At 37.5% G+C, this 23,612-nt stretch overlaps 1 protein-coding gene across 9 annotated transcripts in view; it reads right to left on the reverse strand.

Moving 5' to 3' along the window:
* The window catches only part of DNM3 (dynamin 3), a 569,209-nt gene that overhangs the window by 291,589 nt on the left and 254,008 nt on the right, over nucleotides 1-23,612 (reverse strand). For 5 of the 9 annotated variants that reach the window (XM_029227252.1, XM_029227251.1, XM_029227256.1 and 2 more), the window contains exon 13: nucleotides 19,846-19,897. In XM_029227252.1, coding sequence (XP_029083085.1) covers nucleotides 19,846-19,897 — 52 coding nt within the window. Of the gene's footprint in view, nucleotides 1-18,991; nucleotides 19,022-19,845; nucleotides 19,898-23,612 lie in introns of all 9 variants that reach the window. The other 4 variants (XM_029227250.1, XM_029227248.1, XM_029227254.1 and 1 more) reach the window with 1 other exon arrangement.

The following is a 23,612-nucleotide window of genomic DNA, read 5'->3' on the forward strand; positions in this document are numbered from 1 at the left end:
CATGGTCAATATGAGCATTCTTTTCTATAAATATACATCTCAGGACTCTCTGTCTTAAGAATGTAAAGATGTCTCTGTATTTTGAGGCTCCTGGGCTAAACATTATGACTCAGGAAAAGTTCTTTAATGTTACTGCACTGAGTATGAAATGATCCGTGCTCAAGGGACAGAAACTGCAATTTGCCTTGGTCATGGCGAATTGGGGACATACTTATGTTGGGTGGATTTGATTTCAATATGGGAAGCAATGAACAAAAATAACAAAAGAGCTCTATTAGAAATACATACAAGAATTTCTCAGCTTCGATTTACTTCTATTTTCACTGTGATGGTGAATCAGTGGCACCCTTTCAAAAGGACCTTCTGATATAGGATATGGATATCATCACTAACAAAAGATCCCATGGCACCTTTGCTGTCGGTGAGGTTTTATGATTTGTTCTCTGATAATCCCTTAATTTGCTAAATTGAAAGGACTGGGATTCTCTCAGTATAACAAATAAAGAAATTAGCATCTCTACACTGGAGTCTCAGCATCTGAACTGGTAGTGAGACCCCAGCACGGCCAACAGCTGAAAGCCCTTTTGCTGCTCTTTACATTCTACTTGGTACCTATACTGAGTTTCACCATCTTCTTAAGACTCCCATGTAACATTTAACTCCCACCTCCCTAGCTCTCAACAAACAGCCCAGCTTCCTGTCTTATCAAGTAAATTGAGATAATGAGGAATGAGGCATACAATATTCTTTTCTCCTCAGTTTCTGTGACATTTCTCTTTCACTAGGAATTTTAATAGTGTTGCAAAATCATTCATTTTTTATTTATAAATATATTCATTTATTTTTATAAAGAATAACTTTATTTCATAGGTAAAATATATTAATCTTAAGCTAAATAATAGGAAAACTAATTCAATGGTAAAAGAATCACCCACTAATGACCAAATTGGGCTTATACTAGGAAAGCAAGGATGGTTAGTAAATCTATCAGTATAACAAATTACATAATTTGTTCAATATGTAAGACCATGATCATCTCAACAAAACTCACTTCTCATTTCTGAGTATATCAGTTGCAGAAAAATAGAGGCATTTCTTTCTTTATCACAGTAAATATATTTTAAACCAAAAGCCAACATCAAATGGTTGTAAACATTCCCATCAAGATAAAAAGAAAAGCTAAGAAAATCTACTATAATTTTATAATGTTCTGAAAGGAATAATATATGGAAATAGAAATAAAAGACACAACTCCATAAATGAGATAAAAATTAAAATTAAATTAAAAACTACTAGATAGGGCTTCCCTGGTGGCACAGTGGTTGAGAGTCTGCCTGCCGATGCAGGGGACATGGGTTCGTGCCCCAGTCTGGGAAGATCCCACATGCCGCGGAGTGGCTAGGCCCGTGAGCCATGGCTGCTGAGCCTGAGCGTCTGGAGCCTGTGCTCCACAATGGGAGAGGCCACAACAGTGAGAGGCCTGCATACCACAAAAAAACCCCAAAAAACCAAAAAACAAACAAAAAAAACTACTAGATAATACAGTAAATTCCACAAACCCAAAATAAATGCTTAAAAATCAATAGTTTCATTTTATAGCACTAAATAATTAGAAAATATAATTGAAAAACACTCTATTTATAATTACAACATAAGGGTATTCCAGTTATTTTATATTTTAACAAGATATGTGAATTTACTTATACTAAGGGGAAAAAACCAGGAAATTATAGTAAACAGAAGGAATCATCATCTGGTTGGATGGGATAAAAGGGTATGAAAAATGTGACTTTTTCCCATATTAATTTATAAGCTTTACAAATATCTCATCAGAATTCAAACAGAACTGTAGTTGGAATATGAAAAGATTTTAATCTTCAAATGAAAAATCTACAAAAGCAAAATGCATTTTTTTAAAAAGTAATGAAAGAAAATGACCAAGCAGATATTAAAATATATTAGACATCTGCAATAATTAAAAAGTATGTCATTGGGCTTCCCTGGTGGCGCAGTGGTTGAGAGCCCGCCCGCCGATGCAGGGGATACGGGTTCATGCCCCGGTCCAGGAGGATCCCACATGCCGTGGAGCGGCTGGGCCCGTGAGCCATGGCCGCTGAGCCTGCGCTTCCGGAGCCTGTGCTTCGCAACGGGAGAGGCCACAAGAGTGAGAGGCCCGCGTACCGCAAAAAAAAAAAAAAAAAGTATGTCATTGTATAAAAATCAACAGATGGAGGGATAAATAATCCAGATCCTAGGATAAGAACTCTTCCATGGCCTTGACTGAGGCTAGAATTCTGCCACTTATCCATTCTATGACCTATGGTGAACTATTTAACTTTTCTAAACTTCAGTTACATCATTTATAAAATAGGAGAAATAATGGAACCAACTTCATAGGGTTGTTGTAGAACTGCATACACTGATGTAAGGAACACAGTGCAATACCCACCCATAGACTGAGCTTTCAAGAAAGGTAAGCAGCTATACTTATTACTATTATTGTTGCCACTATTATATGATCACAGAAGTATTGCAAACCAATTGTGATGGTATGAATCATTTAAAAAATTATATTTAGACATTCGCTCCTGTGGAATAAAATTTTAATAATAATAATTATATTATTATTGTCATTGTCAATAATCATTGAGTTGTTACAATGTGCAAGGACTGATCTCAGTGCTTTACATGAACCAATATGTTTAACCCCATTAACCCTAACAGGCAGATACAACAGTCACATCCCTTTCGCAAATGAGGAAACTGCGGCACAAAGATGTTAAGTAATTTGCCCATAGCTGATGAGTGGCAAAGCCAGATATTAAAGCCTGGCTGTCAGACTTCAGAATCCATGCTCTTAATGCCTACACTCTGCTCCCCAAGCTAGTGCCTTACCTTCTACCATGTGCCATGATAAATCTTAAATGGATTACAGAGACAAATGTCAATAATGGCTTAATAAAAATGCTGTAAGTACACGGGTGAATATTTCATTGCTTTTGAGGTGAATACTACCTTTCTAAACATAAAAGCAGTGGAAGAAATGACAGGAGAAAAGAGTAACAGATTTTACTACAAAAACTTTTATCTCAAATACCTGTTAAGTAAAATTAAAACATACACAAGAAAATGAGAAAAATGCCTGCTAATAAATATGGCAAAAGAGCAGTATCATTATTATATAAAAATTCTATTATAAGTCAAAAAAGTAAAAGAAAAATTTCAAAGAGTATAAAAGCAAAGGCATGAACAGCTTATTCAGAAAAGAATACTACTGGTCAATAAGCATGAAAAGAATTTCTGTCTCTAGTAAGTTATAGACATAAGTGACTGAGGTTTAAAGAATAGAAGTATGTGATCAGCAAGAAAATAATTTTCTTTTTCATATAGCTATATATAAAAATCTTATAAGAAAATATGAGATAAAATATAAATGCCACAAAATTTTTTAAATTTGTCTAAATCAAAATTATAACTTTTGTTTTATAATATACAATAAAGTCAAGTGATAGATAAGCATAAAATATTTGTACTATATATAATACACATAAAATTAATATCAAAACTATAAAAATCCTAAAAAGTCAATGAGAAAATAACATGACAGTCCTTTCAAGATGGACAAAGGACATAATCAGACATTTTATAGGAGAGAGGATACAAATATCTATTAAATATTTGAAAGGCTGCTCTATAAGTTGCAATAAGTGAAATGCAACTCAAAATAATATATTATTCTTCCCATCAGATTATTCAAAATTATATAAAATATAATTATCCAGTACTGAGGATTCCAGTACTCGCATAAATAGTTGTTGTGTTTATAAACTGTTTCAACTGTTTTGGAAAAACTGGAAACAACACGAATACCTATCCTTAGGGGAATGGTTAAATTTACATTGGCACATCTGCACTGTGGAATATACAATAATACTATGTGCCAGTAAAAGAAGTCTTGTCTTCTGTCTGTTTACTTACATGAAAAGGTCTCCAAGACATATCATTAAGTAGATAAAGTTAGTTCATCTTCACATATATTTACTGAGCATCTACTGTATACCAGGTTCTAGTCGCAGATATATCAATGAACAAGAGACAAAAGTCGTTGCCTTTGTGGAGCTAACAACTATAGTGTAAAATATGTACAAACCTTTTATTTTTAAAAATCACAAATCATGTGTGTATGTACATATGTGTTTGGGCATGTATGTATATGTGTACATATGCTCCAGAGAATGATAACAGTAGCTATAGCTATGAAGGTGAATGAGACTGGGTAAGGGCCAAGGGTATATTTACTTGATCTGTATTACTTTATTCACAGTGAAAATGTGTTTATGTATTTCTTGTGTAACAAACAAAAAGTAAGCTTCAAAATCATACATTAGGCTTCCCTGGTGGCGCAGTGGTTGAGAGTCTGCCTGCAGATGCAGGGGACACGGGTTCGTGCCCCGGTCCGGGAAGATCCCACATGCCGCGGAGCGGCTGGGCCCGTGAGCCATGGCCGCTGAGCCTGCGCGTCCAGAGCCTGTGCTCCGCAACGGGAGAGGCCACAACAGTGAGAGGCCCACGTAACGCAAAAAAAAAAAAAAAAAAAAATCATACATTACACTGAAACTCTGTGCTAAATAAGCTATACAGTGCACATAAGGGAAGGGCTGAAGCAAGAACTAAAGAAAATTTGAGCAGAGATTTCTGCTTTTTTAGAGTACCAGCTCTATCTATCCTTGACTAACTACTTAAAAAGTCACTGTGGCCAAAGGATTAGATGATAAGCTAGCTGGTAAGGGATGGAAATGGGAGAAACTCTACTACAGTGAAGCTGTAGGAGACTTGAGTGAGACATCTAGCAGTTAATCACTGGCATTCCCCAGGCTTGCACTCAGGAGCAGTAAGGGGTGGAGTGGGCAGTGTTAGGGGAGGGAGGGGCCTGGGTGGGTCTATCACAGGTTTGTCTTATGATAGACCTGCCTGAGGGAGAAAACCAGCAACTTTTGGTATTGGGCCAAATAGTAGCAACCCATGTGGAGTTCCTCCACCACCTGGGTGGCTGTGTAGGAATAAAATGGAAACCTCTTCTCTAAGATATGGAGTGGAGATTAAAGAAGTGAAAATTAAAACAGTGAGAGTTAAGTATCCTGGAACAAGAGAATGATACAATTCCGATGTCCATGAACACTGAAAATAGTCATAAACAGGAATACACTAAGATGTCATTTATGTGATAATTCAGAGGAACATTCAGGTCTGAAATTACAGTGTTTAATAAAATAAAAGTGGGAGAAAATAAAATTTTACATGTTACAAAACTTCCAGGGAATTCAAGTCACACAGGCATTTAATTTACTTGGAATGAAATATATCATGTTAAAGAGAGAGAGAGAGACAGGCAACTAGGACAAAAGAGACAGAAAGAAGAAAAGAGGGAAGCAGGGAGGGAGGAAGGGTAGCTGTGAGATAGCAGGAGAGAGGCAGGAGGGGCAACCCTTAGTTTGCCCAGGTGCCCATTTCCCCTGGTGAAACAAGACCAGGCCTCAACTGCCCAGAGGAAAGATCACAGCTGAAAGGTAGGGCTAGATTCTGCCTACTGAAGGGATTTTTCAAGGTAATTCTGAATACACAGGGTTTTTCTCCTCACTGATTTTTAGCCCTAAACCTTCAATTAAGATGTAACTTGGCTGTAAAATTACAGTAAGCACATTTGTGTATTTTCTGGAAAAACATCACGAGACATACATTAAGTGTTATTTCAAGTAGAAGTCTAGATTTAAAAGATACAGAACAAATTAGCAGTCCATACATTTCACTAAGTGTGGCTTTCATGGACTCCATCCCCTGTTGATTTTATTATAATAAGTTGGTTGTATTTTATAAGCTATTGATTGGCCCCTCTGGAGATACTTTCACAGAATTAAGGGATAAAAAATGAAACACATTCTAACAGCTATTATAGTTTTTCATTGTTGATCAGTGCAGTGGACTGAATGTTTATGATCCCCAAAAATTTATATGCTGAAACCCTAACCCCCAATGGCATGGTATTAAGAGGTGGGGCCTTTGGGAGGTAATGAGGGTTAGGTGAGATCATGAAGATCTCCCCACAATGGAGTTAATACCTTATAAAAAGAGAAGGAGACATGGGATCTCTCTCTCTTCATATACCATGGAAGTCCACGTGAGGACATAAACAGGAAGAGGGCCCTCACCAAGAACCCAACCAGGCTGGCACCCTGATCTTGGACTTCCAGCCTCCAGAACCACAAGAAATAAATGTTTTTTGTTTAAGTCACCTGGTCTATGTTACTCTGTTACAGCAGCCCACAATGACCAAATCAGGTTAATTTATACAAATCCAAGTTCATTCTATTCAGGATCAATCCACTTTAGATTAAGAAAAAATGTAAGTAATAAATAAAAATAATAGTGAATGACTGAAATGATGTGACTTGCCATAATTGAGACTATTAAATAAAATTCTTTGTGCAATTTACAAACTATTAGAAGCAGTGGTTAACACCATAATTAAGAGAAAAAGGTCTAGAATCAAACTGCCTGGATTTGAATCCTGGTGCTGTCAGTTATCTTTATGACTGGACACATGACTTGGCCTCTCCATGCCTCACTTTCCTTATCTGTAAAATAGAAATAATTAAGGTATCTACCTCTTAAGGTTGTTGGGAGGAGTAATGAATTAACGTGTGTAAAGTACCTATAACTACACCTGAAACACTTATAAGTAATCAGTGTTAACTGTTGTGATTTCTACAGAATTGGTGGGAGTAGACAGCCTTTCACTCTGTTACATCTTTTTTAGTAAATAAAACTTTCCTACTTGGTAGGTTTTGAAAATGGAAATTCCCAAATCTTATATGGATTTATAGTTCCACAACATGTCTGTGGAACTTCATGGGTCCATTTCTCTGTCAGTTTTTTCTCTCTGCCATCCTCTTCCCTCCCACTCCTGCCCTTTCTTGAGGGTGGGGTGAGACTGGTGAGAAGAGTAGATGACATAGAAAATGAATAAGGAAAAAGAGAGTGTGTGTATTACCATTTAAAAAAAGTGTTAGGGCTTCCCTGGTGGCACAGTGGTTGGGGGTCCGCCTGCCAATGCAGGGGGCACGGGTTCACGCCCCGGTCCGGGAGGATCCCGCGTGCCACGGAGCGGCTGGGCCCGTGGGCCATGGCAGCTGGACCTGCGCGTCCGGAGCCTGTGCTCCGCGGCGGGAGAGGCCACGGCAGTGAGAGGCCCACGTACCGCAAAAAAAAAAAAAAAAAAAAGTGTTAAACGTTTCATTTTTTTCCTCATGATAAATTATCTTGTAAGCTACAGAGTTTTAAAGAAAATAAAAAAATTCTCAGGAAGCAACCTTCAAAAGAACTAATCAAAATAATATTTTAAGAATGGTACCATGCGGAAGGAGAGAATAGCTGTGATTTATCTCAGTAACAGAAGCTATTAGTATTTTCTCAAAACGGAATAATAAAGAAAATACCTTTTAAAGTTCCAATGGTCCAAATTATAAATTTAGTTTAATAAACAATTAAAGTGCAGTGATAAATTATAAAGCTAAATCCTAGGTAAAGTTTATTATAATAAGCCATTTTAAAAAGAAGAAGAAAAAGAAAATCCTCAAGTATCCAAAGTATAGTGAGTTGAATAGTGTCTCCCACAATGTCCATGGAACCTCAGAATGTAACCTTATTTGGAAACAGCGTCTTTGCAGATGTAATTAGTTAAGACGAGGTCATGCTGCGTTAGAGTGAGCTCCAAATCCAATGACTGGTGTCCTTAAAGAAGAAGAGAGGACACATGGGCCGACACACATTGGAAGGAAGCCATGTGAAGACGGGGGCAGAGATTAGAGTCAGGCAGCTACAAGTCAAGGAACGCTACGAGCTACCAGAAGCCAGGAAGAAGCAAGGAAAGCTGCTTCCCTAGAGCCTTCATAGAGAGTATAAACCCAAACACACCTTGATTTCAGACTTCTAGTCTCCAGAACTTTGAGAGAATAAATTTCTGTTGTGTTAAGCTACTCCAGTTTGTAATACTTTGTTACAGCAGCCCTAGGAAACTAATACACCAAGGAAAATGGAAGTCTCAGAATTAGTTTATAAACTTAAAGACTTCCCTGTCAGACCAAGTAGCAACAAGCAAAGCTATACTATCCTAACAGGAAAGAAACTCAGCTACGAACAATAGATCTCATTTTACAGATAAGGTACATGCCAGAACAGTTGTGATACATGCATGTATTGGCATGACAAATTATATTCCCACGAACTTGAACTGCATAAGTTTAGAAATGTGTTTATACGTGTAATAAAAATTACATTTACATTTGTTTGCTGATAAGGGACATCTATTTAAGGTATCATGAATACAGATAATCATTTATATTCTTAAAGGTATATATAATACCTTGCCACAAATCTTTGAGAATTTTTAAATATTCAGTTATTTCTTAATAAAAAGCACAAACACCTGTTAGAGCATTGATAGAGGTTTCATTAAAATTGGCTACCTTGTAGATTAACAGAGAGATGGAGCAAAAATTTACACAATTCTTCCTACAAAAATGTTTTTTAAAGTACTTTTAATTAAAAGAACTTGATAAAGTAACTGCTGATTGCTTCTAAAAATTTATAACATCTATTTAAAAATATATGCTATAAATTGCTTATTAGAATATTGGAGTGAAGCCATTTTTCTTGTTCTGTACTCAGAAAGCTGCCTTCAAAAATTAGTCCATGATGCAGAGAAAGGAACACTCTCAAACTCATTCTATGAGGCCAGCATCACCCTGTTACCAAAACTAGACAAAGATATTACAAAAAAAGAATATTACAGACCAATATCACCAGTGAACATAGACGCAAAAATCCTCAACAAAATATTAGCAAACTAAACCCAACAAAAAATTAAAAGGATCATACACCATGATCAAGTGGGATTTATCCCAAGAATGCAAGGATTTTTCAATATCCACAAATCAATGTGATATACCATATTAACAAACCAAAAAATAAAAACCATATTATCACCTGAGTAGATGCAGAAAAAGCTTTTGACAAAATTCAACATCCATTTATGATAAAAACTCTCCAGAAAGTGGGCATAGAGGGAATGTACCTCAACATAATAAAGGTCATATATGACGAACCCACAGCTAACATCATACCCAATGGTGAAAAGCTGAAAGCATTTCCTCTAACATCAGGAACAAGACAAGGATGCCCACTGTCTCTACTTTTATTCAACATAGTATTGAAAGTCTTAGCCACAGCAGTTAGAGAAGAAATAAGAGGAATCCAAATTGGAAGTGAAGAAGTAAAACTGTCACTATTTACAGATGGCATGATACTATACATAGAAAATCCTAAAGACACCACCAGAAAGCTACTAGAGCTCATCAATGAATTCAGTAAAGTCACAGGATACAAAATTAATATACAAAAATCTGTTTCATTTCTATATACTAACAATGAACTATCAGAAAGAGAAATTAAGGAAACAATCCCATGTACCATCACATCAAAAAGAATAAAATACTGAGGAATAAACCTACCTAAGGAAGTAAGAGACCTGTAATTGGAAAATTATAAGACACTGATGGAAGAAACTGAAGACAACACAAAAAGATAGAAAGATATACTGTGTTCTTGGATTGGAATAGTTAATACTGTTAAAATGACCACACCAGCAAAGGAAATCTACAGATTCAATGCAATCCCTATCAAAATACCAACGGTATTTTTCACAGAACTAGAAAAATTCTAAAATTGGTATGAAAACACAAAAGACCCCAAATAGCCAAAGTAATCTTGAGAGAGAAGAACAGAGCTGGAGGATTCACACTCCCTGACTTCAGACTATACTACAAGGCTACAGTAATCAAAACAGTATGGTACTGGCGCAAAAACAGATGTGTAGATCAATGGAACGGAATAGAGAGCCCAGAAATAAACACATACTCATGGTCAATTAATCTACAACAAAGGAAGAAAGAATATACAATGGAAAAAAGACAGTCTCTTCAATAAGTGGTGCTGGGAAAATTGGACAGTTACACATAAAAGAATGAAATTAGAATTTTCTCTAACACCATATATGAAAATAAACTCAAAATGGATTAAAGACCTAAATGTAAAACTGGAAACCAGAAAACTTCTAGGAGAAAATGTAGGCAGAACACTCTTTGATATAAATTGTAGCAATATTTTTTTGGATCTATCTCCTAAAGCAAAGGAAATAAAAGCAAAAATAAATACATGTGACCTAATTAAACTTAAAAGCTTTTGCACAGCAAAGGAAACCATCGACAAAATGAAAAGACAACCTACTTGAATGGGAGAAAATATTTGCAAATGATATGACCAGTAAGGGGTTAATATCTGAAATATATGAACAGATCCTACAACTCAACATTAAAAAAACAAAAAACCTAATTAAAAAATGGGCAGAAGACCAGAATAGACATTTCTCCAAAAAAGGAAATACAGATGGCCAACAGGGATGTGAAAAGATGCTCAACATGGCTAATCATCAGGGAAATGCAAGTCAAAACCACAATGAGATATCACCTCACACCTGTCAGAATGGCAATCATCAAAAAGAACACAAATAACAAATGCTGGCAAGGATGTGGAGAAAAGGGAATATTTGTACACTGTTGCTTGGAATGTAAATTGGTGCAGCCACCAATACTTGAAAACAGTATGGAGATTTCTCAAAAAAACTAAAAATAGAACTACCATATGACCCAGCAATTCCACTCCTGGGCATATATCTAAAAAAAACAAAAGCACTAATTTGAAAAGATACATGTACCCCAATGTTCATAGCAGCATTATTTACAATTGCCAAGATATGGAAGCAACCTAAGTGTCCATCAACAGATGAGCAAATTAAGAAGATGTGCCATACATACATAGTGGAATACTATTCAGCCATAAAAAAGAATGAAATTTTGCCATTTGCAACAACACTGATGGACTTGGAGGGTATTTTGCTAAGTGAAATAAGTCAGACAGAGAAAGACTACTACTATATGATAATACTTATATGTAGAATCTGAAAAATACAACAAACTAGTCAATATAACAAAAAAGAAACAGACTCACAGATATAGAGAACAAACTAGTGGTTACCACTGGGGAGAGGGGCAATCTAGGGGTAGGGAATTAAGAGGTACAAACTATTACATATAAAATAAGCTGCAAGGATATATTGTACAATACACAGACTGTAGCCAATATTTTAAAATAACTATAAATGGAGTACAACCTTAAAAAATTTAATCCATGAACCATTACTGGATATACAGATTTCATTGTTGCTTTGTAACAGTCTTCCCACTTCCAAGGGAGAAAAGCTTCAATTTGAAAATAAAAGTAATTATTTTACTATCTTTTTTGAAGACTAACAGAATAATACAAATAGATAACAACAACAACAATAATAATAGGAAGTACTTTACATAGCACTTACTATCAGCCAGTCCCTGTTCTAGGTACCTAACTTGTATTATCTCATTTAATACTTACAAAAACCTTATGAAGCAGTTCCAATTCTTATCAGCTTATTGTAAGTTAGAAACCTGAGGAACAGGAAGCCTAAATAATTTGTTCCTGGTCACAGAGTGGCTTCACAATTCCAGCTCTGAAGGACAATTGCACTATATTACTTCTCAACTTTGTATAGTCAATAGAATTATTTTTTAAAAAGAAAGAAAGAGAAGGAGGAAGGAGATAGAAAGTCAGAGGATGAATTGGGAAAATTATTAAATTTAATCAATAAATGAAAATAGGATTTTATTAATGAGGTATTAAAAATCTTATATTCCTTCAAGAAGACAAAACATACAAGAATCCTATTACCCAAATTAAATTGTTCTGAAGACAAACAATGCTCAACAAGTACCTGTAGCCATTGTCTCTGATGAACCTCCTCCAGCCCCTATTCTCTCTCCTTCTAACAATATCTCTGACTTCAAGTGGAGAGGAAACCACCTCCACTTTCCAGTCCATGTGATCTGACTTAAGCCAATCAGTATATTTCTTTCTCTGGCCACAGTGACTGGTTCAGGAATGAGCACATGATCCAAGCCTGTCCAATCAGAGTGCATCTCAGGAGTTTTTCTGAGAATCTGGGAGAAAGACTCATTTATTTCTGTGGGATTCAAACCAGGAAGGAAACCCCCTGGCTGCCATATTGCAATTCTTTGGGGCCAAAGAACAGAGCCAATAGCAAAGAAGCAGAACCAAAAACTGGAAAGAGTTTGTCTAGTTCATCATGGTTTATCAAATCAGTTCATCTTGATACTGTTTGAGCCATGGATAAATAGTACTTAACTCTATGAAATGTTCAATCATGTAAACTAATTAATTCACTTTCTTCCAAGGTCATTTAAATTGAGTTCTTCTGAAATTTACATCTGAAAGAATCCTGATATAGATATTGGTACCAGGAAGTCACATGAGTGTGGGAATTAAAAGTGACAGACCCTGAAAGGTGGAATTAGCTGAGTGGACAAAGAAGGAGAGAGGGCTGTTAGAAGCCCTCTATGGTAGCCTAGGAAGTTGGCAGTCTTTGCTATCCAGCTGTAAAATAGCTGATTAAACTCTCACCTCTTTTAACAGTGGTCTCGAACTATTACTTACGGAGATGGAAGAACTAGGGAACTTGGTAGGAAAATTTTAGAATATTGGAGTGTGTTGATCTTTTTGGACCTGTAGGGGGTCCTAAGGAAAAGAGACTACTGTCTAGTGAAACTAGCTTTCAGAAAGTAGGGAGGGAAGAGACCCTGTGTTGATAAGAAAGGTCTTTTTACCTTACAGCCTACAATTCAAGAAGGTTGAGAATCCAGTTATCTGGAGACTTCCAAATTTCACACTTGATTCTAAAGTTAGAGCAACAGAAGGCACGTTGGTGGGAAACAAAATGGACAATAAGCCTAGTACTAGAAGGTACCCTGATAGCCCGGAACTAGGAGGTATCCTGCAAACACCTGCTCTGCTCCCTGCCAAAGGAAAAGGTCTTCCTAGTTACACAATTGCAGTTGGATGCAGTCTGGGCCAAAGAGCACATCAGCACTTCCTGCTGTAGATTTTTACAGCTAAAGGAATGGATTATCAGTCACGTAAAAGCCACATCAATCCTCCTGGTCTCAATATATCCTGGCCCTTAACACATTCAACTCCAGAAAACTTCATCCCTATTTCTCTTTACTACACAGACTTTCTGAAGACAATGTTCCACAAATATCTGTGGCTATCATTTGTCACTTCCCTCCTCCAGCGTCTGTTCCTTCTTATTCCAATAACATCTATGACTTTAAGGCGGCATGCTCTTCCCTCTTAAACCTTGAGATACAATATCCCACTCACTGACTTCAACCTCCAACCCTACCATTTTTCCCCTTAATCCTGGTACACATTTTCTCTAATTTCAGAAAAACCCCAGTGCCCTTGTTTCCCCATTTCCTTTCAATTTTCAGTCAACATCATCTTTTGTCTTTTCTTTTTTTCTGGGCCCAATCTCAGATTATATTTTCCTGTTTCCTTTGCAGTTAGGTGAGGCCATGACTGAGTTCTGGTCAATGGAATGGAAATGGAAAAGATGTGTGACACTTCCAGGCTGGTCCTTACAAACCTCCCTCACTCAGGCTTCTTTCTTTTTATTTTTTTTAATATCTTTATTGGAGTATAATTGCTTTACAATGTTGTGTTAGTTTCTGCTGTACAACAAAGTGAATCAGCTATATGTGTACATATATCCCCATATCACCTGCCTCTTGAGCCTCCTTCCCACCCCCTCCCTATCCCGCCCCTCTAGGTGGTCACAAAGCACCAAGCTGATCTCCCTGTGCTATGCAGCAGCTTCCCACTAGGTATCTATTTCACATTTGTTAGTGTATATATGTCAGTGCTACTCTCTCACTTCATCCCAGCTTCCCCTTCCTCTCCCTGTGATGCTCAACCCCACTAATAATCAGAGAAATGCAAATCAAAATCACAATGAGGTATCACCTCACACTGGTCAGAATGGTCATCATCAAAAAATCTATAAACAATAAATGCTGGAGAGGGTGTGGAGAAAAGGGAACCCTCCTGCACCGTTAGTGGGAATGTAAATTGATACAGCTACTATGGAGAACAGTATGGAAGTTCCTTAAAAAACTAAAAATAGAACTACCATATGACCCAGCAATCCCACTCCTGGGCATATACCCTGAGAAAACCATAATTCAAAAAGACACTCAGCCTTCGTTCTTTCTCATCTTTTGGAAGAATGAAGAGAATTCGAAAGTCCATGACTGACCACATGAAGCAGGGTTGCCTCACCCCAGCCCAATCTAGATGACTTGATAGAATTGCCATAGCAGGGTGAATTAAATTGCTATTATATTAAGCTACTGAAATCGATTGTTACTTGGTTAACCTCTCCTGACTAATGTCATGACTAGTACACTAATCAGAACCATTCATATCAATCCTTTATTTCAAACTGTCTTCAAAACTTTAACTCATCTGCTCTTTTGACCTTACATGCTGCTTCCCTGGAAAAACTTCAGCTCAGGGTATTAATTCCATTGTCTGCTTTCTTAGCTTTGTTCTACCTTCCAGCTGTGGAGTAGAAAAGCAATTCACAAGACCAAGAGGACTGGTACTACCTCAGTGGTCCAAACAATGTGCAGGACCTTCTACCAGTCCACCAATTTGACAACTTCCCCAGTGCTTCTTGAGCTCTTGGAAATATCTAATACTACTTGACCATTCCTTCTCTGAAACATTCTCTTCCCTGAGCTCTCATTCTACTACTGTCCAAGTTTTCCTACTTCTCTTATCACTTCTTAGACTCCTTTTCAGTTCCTCGTTCTGTCCCAACTCTTCTTTCTCTTTTATCCTTTAAATCCTACATTTCCTTCTATGCTTTCATCTTCTGGAGGTGATCTCATCTACTCCCATGGCTTCAACTACAATGTACACATTGACAACTGTAAAGCTTATATCTCCAGTCTAGACAAGTCTTGAACCTCAAACTCTACTGACATCTCCAATAGGCACAAAAAAATATATCTGAAACTGAAATCACCACTTCTTCTCCCACCTCCACTGAAATCTGCTCCTCCCTCATCTGTACTCCCTTTGTCAGTAGACCTCCCTAGCCATAGCCTGGGAGAATGACTTAACACCCCCCACCCAACTCCACAACTATTTATAACTCTTTCCATCCTCTAAATATATTTTTGAACCTGTCTTTCTCCTAGATACCTCCTGCTATTGACATTTGTATTTTCTTACCTGAATTATTTCAGAAATGTCTTCACCAATTTCCATATATCTAGTTTTATTCTTCCAAATCATTTCATATGGCTAATACACAGATCTTTCCAACATATAAATCAGATGATACCTCTTCCCTACTGGAAATCTCTCAGTGGTTCCCTACTTTTGGAATAAATGGTTCTCTGTCTCTTCTGAACTCTAGGCACTTTCATCCAACTTCCCACTGGATATTTTTACTCCAATCTTCCACAGTGACTATATTCAACATATCTACCCTTCCTCACTATGTTCCTTTCTCCATGAAGAGCACCACCATCTCATCTGTGCCTAAATCAGATGTCCGCACTGCATTGCTGACAATCCCCAGCGCTCTCCTCAACATCTAATTCATCACAATCCTTTAGATTCTTTCTACTTAATATCTCCTGAATTCATCAGCTTCTCCTCAAATCTAGTACAGAGAGCTTAGCTAGCCCAAATAATCATAACCTTTTGTCTGCAACAGCCTCCTAACTGTTAGGAGGCTAGACTCCTAGACTAGACTCCTAACTAGCCTACTTTTTCTAATCTCGTCCTCCCTTCAAAATCTTTCTCCACACTATAGGCAAAATGATCTTTCTAAAGTATTATTATGATTGCACTTAAAACCTTACAATGATACTCCACTGCTTTCACCATCACACACACAAAAAAAATAGCTTTGGGACTTCCCTAGTGGCACAGTGGTTAAGAATCTGCCTGCCAATGCAGGGGACATGGGTTCGAGCCCTGGTCCGGGAAGATCCCACATGCCGCAGAGCAACTAAGCCCATGTGCCACAACTACTGAGCCTGCGCTCTAGAGCCCGCAAGCCACAACTACTGAGCCCACACGCCGCAACTACTGAAGCCCACACGCTCTAGGGCCCAAGTGCCGCAATTACTGAGCCCACATGCTGCAACTACCCCACGTGCCTAGAGCCTGTGCTCCACAACAAGAGAAGCCACTGCAATGAGAAGCTCATGCAGCACAACAAAGAGTAGCCCCCGCTCACCCCAACTAGAGAAAGCCCACGTGCAGCAACAAAGACCCAGCACAGCCAAAAAAATAAATAAATAAAATTTAAAAGAAATAGCTTTAATGGAGCTTACTGTCCTAGTGAAAGAAAACAAAAAATAATAAATAAACAAGATAGATAATAATGACAAGATTTGGGGGAGGAAAGGTGACTTTAGATTCAACAGTCAGGGCCAGCCTCTTACTGAAGTGATGTTTCAGTGAGGCCTGAAGTATCAGAAGGAGCTAACCTTGAAAAAGGCGACAGACTTCAATTACTTACCATAATTCCCACTGGGATGTGAGCTCCCTGACAGCAGAGCCCATGATTTATTCATCATTCTAACATCTATCAGTTTTTGACTCTCAAAAGTTTCAAATACACAAGTGATGAGTGAAGGGATGAATGAAGTTTATGTTGAAATTTCTGGGCAGTGCAACTTTAGGCTAATTGTGTGCTCACATTTTTTTCATACATTTGTTGACACCAGCAGGTAGAACTTCTAAGCAGACAAATTTCTAGGCAGGTGAAAACAAATGGGGATTTAGACTTTAAGAAGGAATTTTTCTTTCTTCAAATTCTTCTAAAGTATTCAGAATAGATTCTGCACAGCCATCTCTTATAATCAGGAGCGCTAAGAGGATATCAGAATGGATGAAGCATTTGCTAGGATAGTGCAGAGTATCTTAACCCCACCAACCATTAAAGCTGACTGACATCAGTTAGCAGGCTGAGCTCCAAGGCTCCCTGTCTTTTGAGCTTCTTGATTTTTGAATACAAACCCAAATCAACCTCAGTTATTCAGATTCATAAAGAAAGGGGTTTCAAGTCATTATGGTTCATTTCTGCTAAGCAGAAAAAAACAATAAAGGATTCTTTAAAATATACTATATCATGTTTAATTATTGGATTTGGTTCTGAAAAATAAGATATTCAGGTTCATAACCTCTTACTTGCAAAGTGAAAGGTTAAAATAACAGCAACAACAGCAACAAATGTGGCAGCAAAACCTGACTTGATGTGAAAATATTTATGTCTTTCATTTAATCTACTTGGTGTGATTATCATTTGTTTCACTGCAGAAATACAATACATTTAATTACAGGGTGCTGCCTCTGACCCCACAGGAATACTGGGTAATATATAATATATGCAATATTTTTCTAAAATCCAGAAAGTTCTGACCTTCAAGGCACATCTGGCCCCAGAGGTTTTGGATAAGGGATCTGTATTCTATTATAACACTCACCCCAATTCTATTATCTTGAGTTATAAAACTTCCATAATGTATGGGCTTTGAAGTACTCAGTGAAAGTAAAGGCACAGAAACACAATTAACATGATTTTAGCATTTGGAGGCAATATAATTGAAAACTGTTCTGAGTTTCCGTCCAGATCTGATTTAAAGTATGCATTTATGCCACTATACTATTGCTTTTCCAATAAGTATAAACTTCTATGAGCTAGAATTCTGACCATGAGGAAAGTTTTATAGGTAAATCCATTACACCACACCCAGGCTTAATCTGGCCATTGTAATCTACAGAATAATTGCCATAGCTTCTAATTTTCCCAAATGTTTCATTGTTCTCATTTAATAACTTTTATAATTTTCTTATACTCCATATTTTTTTTCTCCCCAAAGTTCCAAGAAGCAGCACCTACCTACCGTCTACTCTTTATAGGGCACGTATCTAGTACCCAGCTGCAAACCTCATGATGTAGGTTATTTCTGATTCTCACAATCACCGGGCAGAGATATTTTCTTCTTCCCATCACACAACTGGGCAAACTCAGGTTCAATTTGTCCAAGGCCACATGGCTACTATGTGACAGAGGAGAATTTGAACCCAGGAATATCTCGCTCCAAAATTTGTTTCTGCCAAAGCATCATGAGGAAAATAATTGACCCATCTTCCGATCTCATTCTCAAGTTGTGCATAGCTGGAAGAAAGATTTTAGGGCTGCCTTGCCCATGGTAGAAATGTATATAATTGCTTTTTTAATGCTAGTAATTTGACAATATCTTTATACTTCCATTAAGTGAAGATATAGCATCTGGTTTTAAAAGCTTCAACTCTAAAGCCATATAAAATGTCAATCAGTGTAATTTTACTTTTTATTATTTTAAAAAAATACAAATAATTGCTATTGGATAGTATCAACAGATATATCAAAATCAGTTGTTTAATATTCACCCACCTTTTAGAAGTGTCACCTACATTTATTGGAAATATTATCATAGAAGGGGAAGAGAAAGGCTTACACCTTATAACAACATAGCATAAAAGGATAGAGATGAAGGTCATTAATGATTTTAATTATTTTAAGGCCCATTAAAATTAGAGAACTATCAAAGCACCCACAGTGTTAAACATTTATTATTACAGCATTTTAGAATTTACTAGTTCATACCTTTCAATCACAGCAAGTTATTAGCAGTGAAGGGATGAACCCTCTTAAGAGGATTTTTATTTCAATGATAGGGTGTTATGGAACCCTCTTAAGAGGATTTTTATTTCAATGATAGGGTGTTATGGACAAGACAATCTAAGTTTAAAAAAATTAGTAGCAAGCGCTAGTTGAGTTAATCAGTTAAAGACAAACTGTGCCCTTGGGACGCTAAATGAAAAAGCAACAGTAAAGCTTACAGAACTTAGCTCGTACAATTTGCCTTGAAGGCGGAAGATTGGTTCCCTGAAATAGCAAAGAATTATATGCTTTAGTTCAGAAAAAAAGTTTTCAAAATAAAGTCTATTATTACCTCTTCTCCTTTCAAAACAATGGAAAAAATTTTAGAGCAGAGGTTTCAATTTGTTCAACAATTGTACCTCTGAATTAAAAAAAAAAACTATAAAACCATCATTGTTTTGACTTGAAAAGAAATAACAATGCAAATATTCATTATCACATAAAACATAAAAGAAACAGCAAACTGTCAGAGTTAATGCAATCTCTGCAGAGCGCTATTAGTCAGAGACAGCTGGCCAGCCCAAAACACAAAAACTTAAAAGATCAGATCTTCTTAGGAATTAACATCTTCATTAACCAACAGGATGTAGTGTGGCAGAGATTAAATCTTAAATCCCAAACTGCCTTCTTTATGAGCTGTCCCTTCACTGTTACCAAGCTGTGCAAATGTGTGAACTAGTCAGCAGCACCAGAAAGCTCATGCAACTACTCACCATATTTTAACCTTGAACTGACTCACAGATTCAATGTTAAATCAAATTTAGGGGTAATGTAAGCAAGCAAAGCAGGACACAAGGAGGCAAATTTGAAAAGCAGAGCAAATAGCAGAAAAGTTATTTAAAATAAATCAATAGGGTTAACTGCATAAAATAGCAAAAAAAAAAAAAATGCAATTCACTCCAAAAACTTTAAAAGCAAAAACAAAACAAAAAGTTGCATTTCCAGCAAAATTTGCACATGATTAATTTGCATTAAAAAAAAGTCAATCAAGCAATTTAGTTCAAATTCTTTGGGACATGCGTGCTTTAATTCTTTTAAACAATTCCTACCTGATTTCCAATTGTGTTTTTCTTGTGAACCTGACTGCTCCTCTGCTGAGCACTGAGAAAAGCAAAGGAGAGAAGCACTGAAGAAAATCATAAGATTTTTTTCTGAGCACGTAACAGATACTAAAATAAATACAGGCATTAAAAATATATCAACAACTGAGGCAGAGCCAATATAAAAAATCCAGGTCAGTTTAATTCTGGAAGCAAAACCAACTCAATGGAACTTCTAGAACCAATTAGTAATCACAAATCAAAAATAATATACCACAGGAAGAAAACCTGTATTGCTGCATTAATAAGTCATGGTTAAGTATTAGTGATATCCCACAGGTATATAAGATTGTATTGAAAATTGACAGCACTTTTCGAGTATATGCCATGTTCTAAGTGGTTTACAGATATTAGTGATTTTATTTTAATTTTAACCCTGTGAGGTAATATTCATTCATTTTACAGATGGAGAGACTGAGTCACAGAGAAGCTGAGTGGCTTCCCCAAAATTACTCAGCTAACAAGTGCTGGTACTAGGTAGTCTAATTCCAGATCCCAAACTCATGATATCATCTAATCTCATTGCTCTGAATTCCACTATATTATGACAACCCTCATAGTGCATCGTCAGCTTGGACCCATCTCATCAATTCTAGACTCAAATATGTTTTCAACAACTCAACATTTCCACTTGGATGTCTAATGGGCATCTCAGACTTAATCTGTGAAAACTGAACTTGTGACATCCTCCCTAAATCCTGTTCCACCCACATTCTTTCCCTTTTTAATTAATGGCAATTCCATATTGCCAAGAGCTTAAGCCAAAGTCCTTGGTTCCTCTTTCTCTTACTTCCACATCAAATCGTCAGAAAATGCTATTGACTCTACTTCTCAAAATGTCTTTAAAATTCAACATCTTTGGGCTTCCCTGGTGGCGCAGTGGTTGAGAGTCCACCTGCCGATGCAGGGGACACGGGTTCGTGCCCCGGTCTGGGAAGATCCCACATGCCGCGGAGCGGCTGGGCCCGTGAGCCGTGGCCGCTGAGCCTGCGCATCCAGAGCCTGTGCTCCGCAACGGGAGAGGCCACAACAGTGAGAGGCCCGTGTACCGCAATGGTTCCAAGCCACCATTATCTCTCACTTGCACTGTTGTCATCACTTACTCTTTGGTCTCTTTGGTCTTACACGCTTTGGTCTTACACGCTTGTCCCCCTAATATCTACTCTCAACACAGAAGCCAGAGTGATCCTTTTTTTTTCCCCCGGTACGCGGGCCTCTCACTGTTGTGGCCTCTCCCATTGCTGAGTACAGGCTCCGGACGCGCAGGCTCAGCGGCCATGGTTCACGGGCCCAGCCGCTCCACGGCATGTGGGATTTTCCCGCACCGGGGCATGAACCCGTGTCCCCTGCATCGGCAGGCAGACTCTCAACCACTGCGCCACCAGGGAAGCCCCAGAGTGATCCTTTTAAAGGGGGGTTCCTGTCACTCTTCTGCTCAAAACCCTCTACTGCTATGCAATACAATTACACTCAGGGTAAAAGTCAAAATTCTTGCAATGGTCCACAAGGCCCTTAACCCCCACTCTCCACCTCTTTGACTCATCTCCTCCTATTCTCCACCTCTTTCATTCGAGAGGTCCAGCCATACTGATCTCCTTTTTTTTTGATCCCACCATGCATACTCCCACCTCAAAGCCTTTATGCCAGCTGCTCCATCAGCCTAAAAAATACACTTCCCCCATATATCTGCACGGCTCCCAACATCACCTCCTTCAAGTCTTTATTCCAATTTATCTTTTCAGTGAGACCTACCACGACCACCCTATTCAAAATTGAATCCCTCCCTTCCTCCAGGATTCTCATCCCCTTTATACTGTTCTGCTTTTCTCTATGGCATTTTTCACCTTCAAACAGACTATATAGTTTACTGATTTTTTGTGTGTTTATTATCTGCCTCCCTCCATTAGAATGAAAGCTCCTTGTGAGCAGGGGTTTTTGCCTGTTTCATTCACTGCTATAACCCCAGTGCGTAGAAACTACCTGGCACATAGTTGGCTTCAACAAATACCTGTTGAATGAGAAATCCGATGAGGGCGATACTACTATAACATAAGCACAGAGGGGATAAGAGCCAGATATCACCCCAACAATTTAACCCCAGAAATCTCAAGATTAGGCAATATGTCACTCTATCTCTCAAAAGATTGAAGGCTTTCTTTTGGTGAGTCCATGAGTAAACATATATCAATATAAGAAAATACAACTCATTTTGGTTATTCTGAGAAGACTAGCAATACTGAACCCTCTGATTGTTTAGTTGTTTATAGAAGCTGTTTTGGAGATTAATGAAATAGTCTAAAACAGATAAAAGATAGATTAAGGTTATCAATCAACTGTTTAAAGTAGTGGGATATTATAGCTCAACAGCACATCAGAAATCAATGTCACACTTAGTTGCTCAAAATGGCAATCTTTTATAATCTCCCATGATGTATTTAAGCTGCTTCCCTTTAAACTCATAAAAAAACTATATACTACCTTCAACTGAGGATGGGGAAGAGGTGGGTGCTAAAAGGCCACACTGTATTTCATTACTAAAGATATTTTGTGTCTCTTTCTTTTTCAATTTGCTAATTTCAGAGTTTAGCTTTTCTTCTCTCCTGGGTTCTTATTATTTTTCTAGTCTTTAGTTAAATGCTTAATTCCCTTAATTACTATAAAATTCATCTCTCTCCAACCTTTTCTCTGCATAACCCAAATCTACATTATTCAGGTTTTTGTGGTGAGGTTGTGAATGAGGTGAAGGTTGTGTCTGTGGCCAGGGGTCTGATGAGCCCACACTGCCCTCTGGCTGCCCACCATGCCCTGATACACAAAGTGTGCCTAAAGTACTACTGTTCCTGGGGCTTCAGATCCCATGCTTTCCTCTCTTCTAGGAAGAAATGGGAAAACTACTATTATAATGTGATCATGCCTTCTTCATGGATATGACCATCTCTCCCAAGCATCATACTTGTGTTTTAGAGGTTTTTTTGTGTTTTTTTTAAACAGGAACTATTTTAAAATAAATCACTGACTAGTAGTGGTAACTTCGAACTATGGCAGACTTACAGGTGTTTACTTTGAAGTAGGTGAACTACTGGGGACCCTCAAATTATGTATAGGTCCCCTTAAAATCATATAAAAGAAAAGAAACTGAATATTAAGCAAAAAACACAGAGATTGAAGATGACTCCTTGTGCTACCTTAGGCAAAGAGTATGACCTAAATGGACCTTAGTTTCTTGGCTATAAAGTGTGTGTGTGTGGGGGGGGGGTGTGAAGAGTCAGAGAGACAGAGACAAGTGCTGGGGAAATTTTCTTAAGTTTCTTTTACATCTAAGATTCCTTGAGATGCAAAGTTACTCTCAGATGCTTGTGAAATCCACTAGGTGAAGAGATTTTCCACTGACACAGAATGTTCATCTACTAAATAATGCATATTTAGGATCTACCACTTGTAAGAATATGCAGGGAAAAAACAGATTTATTTTATAAGCCAATCTCAAATATTAGTGTTAGAACAAATACTAAATTACCTTTACTTTTCACCTAAAAAATAATCTTTTTTGCAGCAACTGTCCCCATAAATCCAAAGATACTGCTGTTAATGACGTATTTAGGTACTTAAAGTTACTCCATAAGTAACATAATAAAAAATAATCTGCCTAGATAGAAAACATCCTTTATCATAATTCTTAGGAATGCAATGATAACTGAACTGAAAATATTTCAAAA

This window comes from Monodon monoceros, unplaced genomic scaffold (assembly GCF_005190385.1).
Source record: "Monodon monoceros isolate NGI ecotype Baffin Bay Population unplaced genomic scaffold, NGI_Narwhal_1 Super_Scaffold_18, whole genome shotgun sequence".
Classification (NCBI taxonomy): domain Eukaryota; kingdom Metazoa; phylum Chordata; class Mammalia; order Artiodactyla; family Monodontidae; genus Monodon; species Monodon monoceros.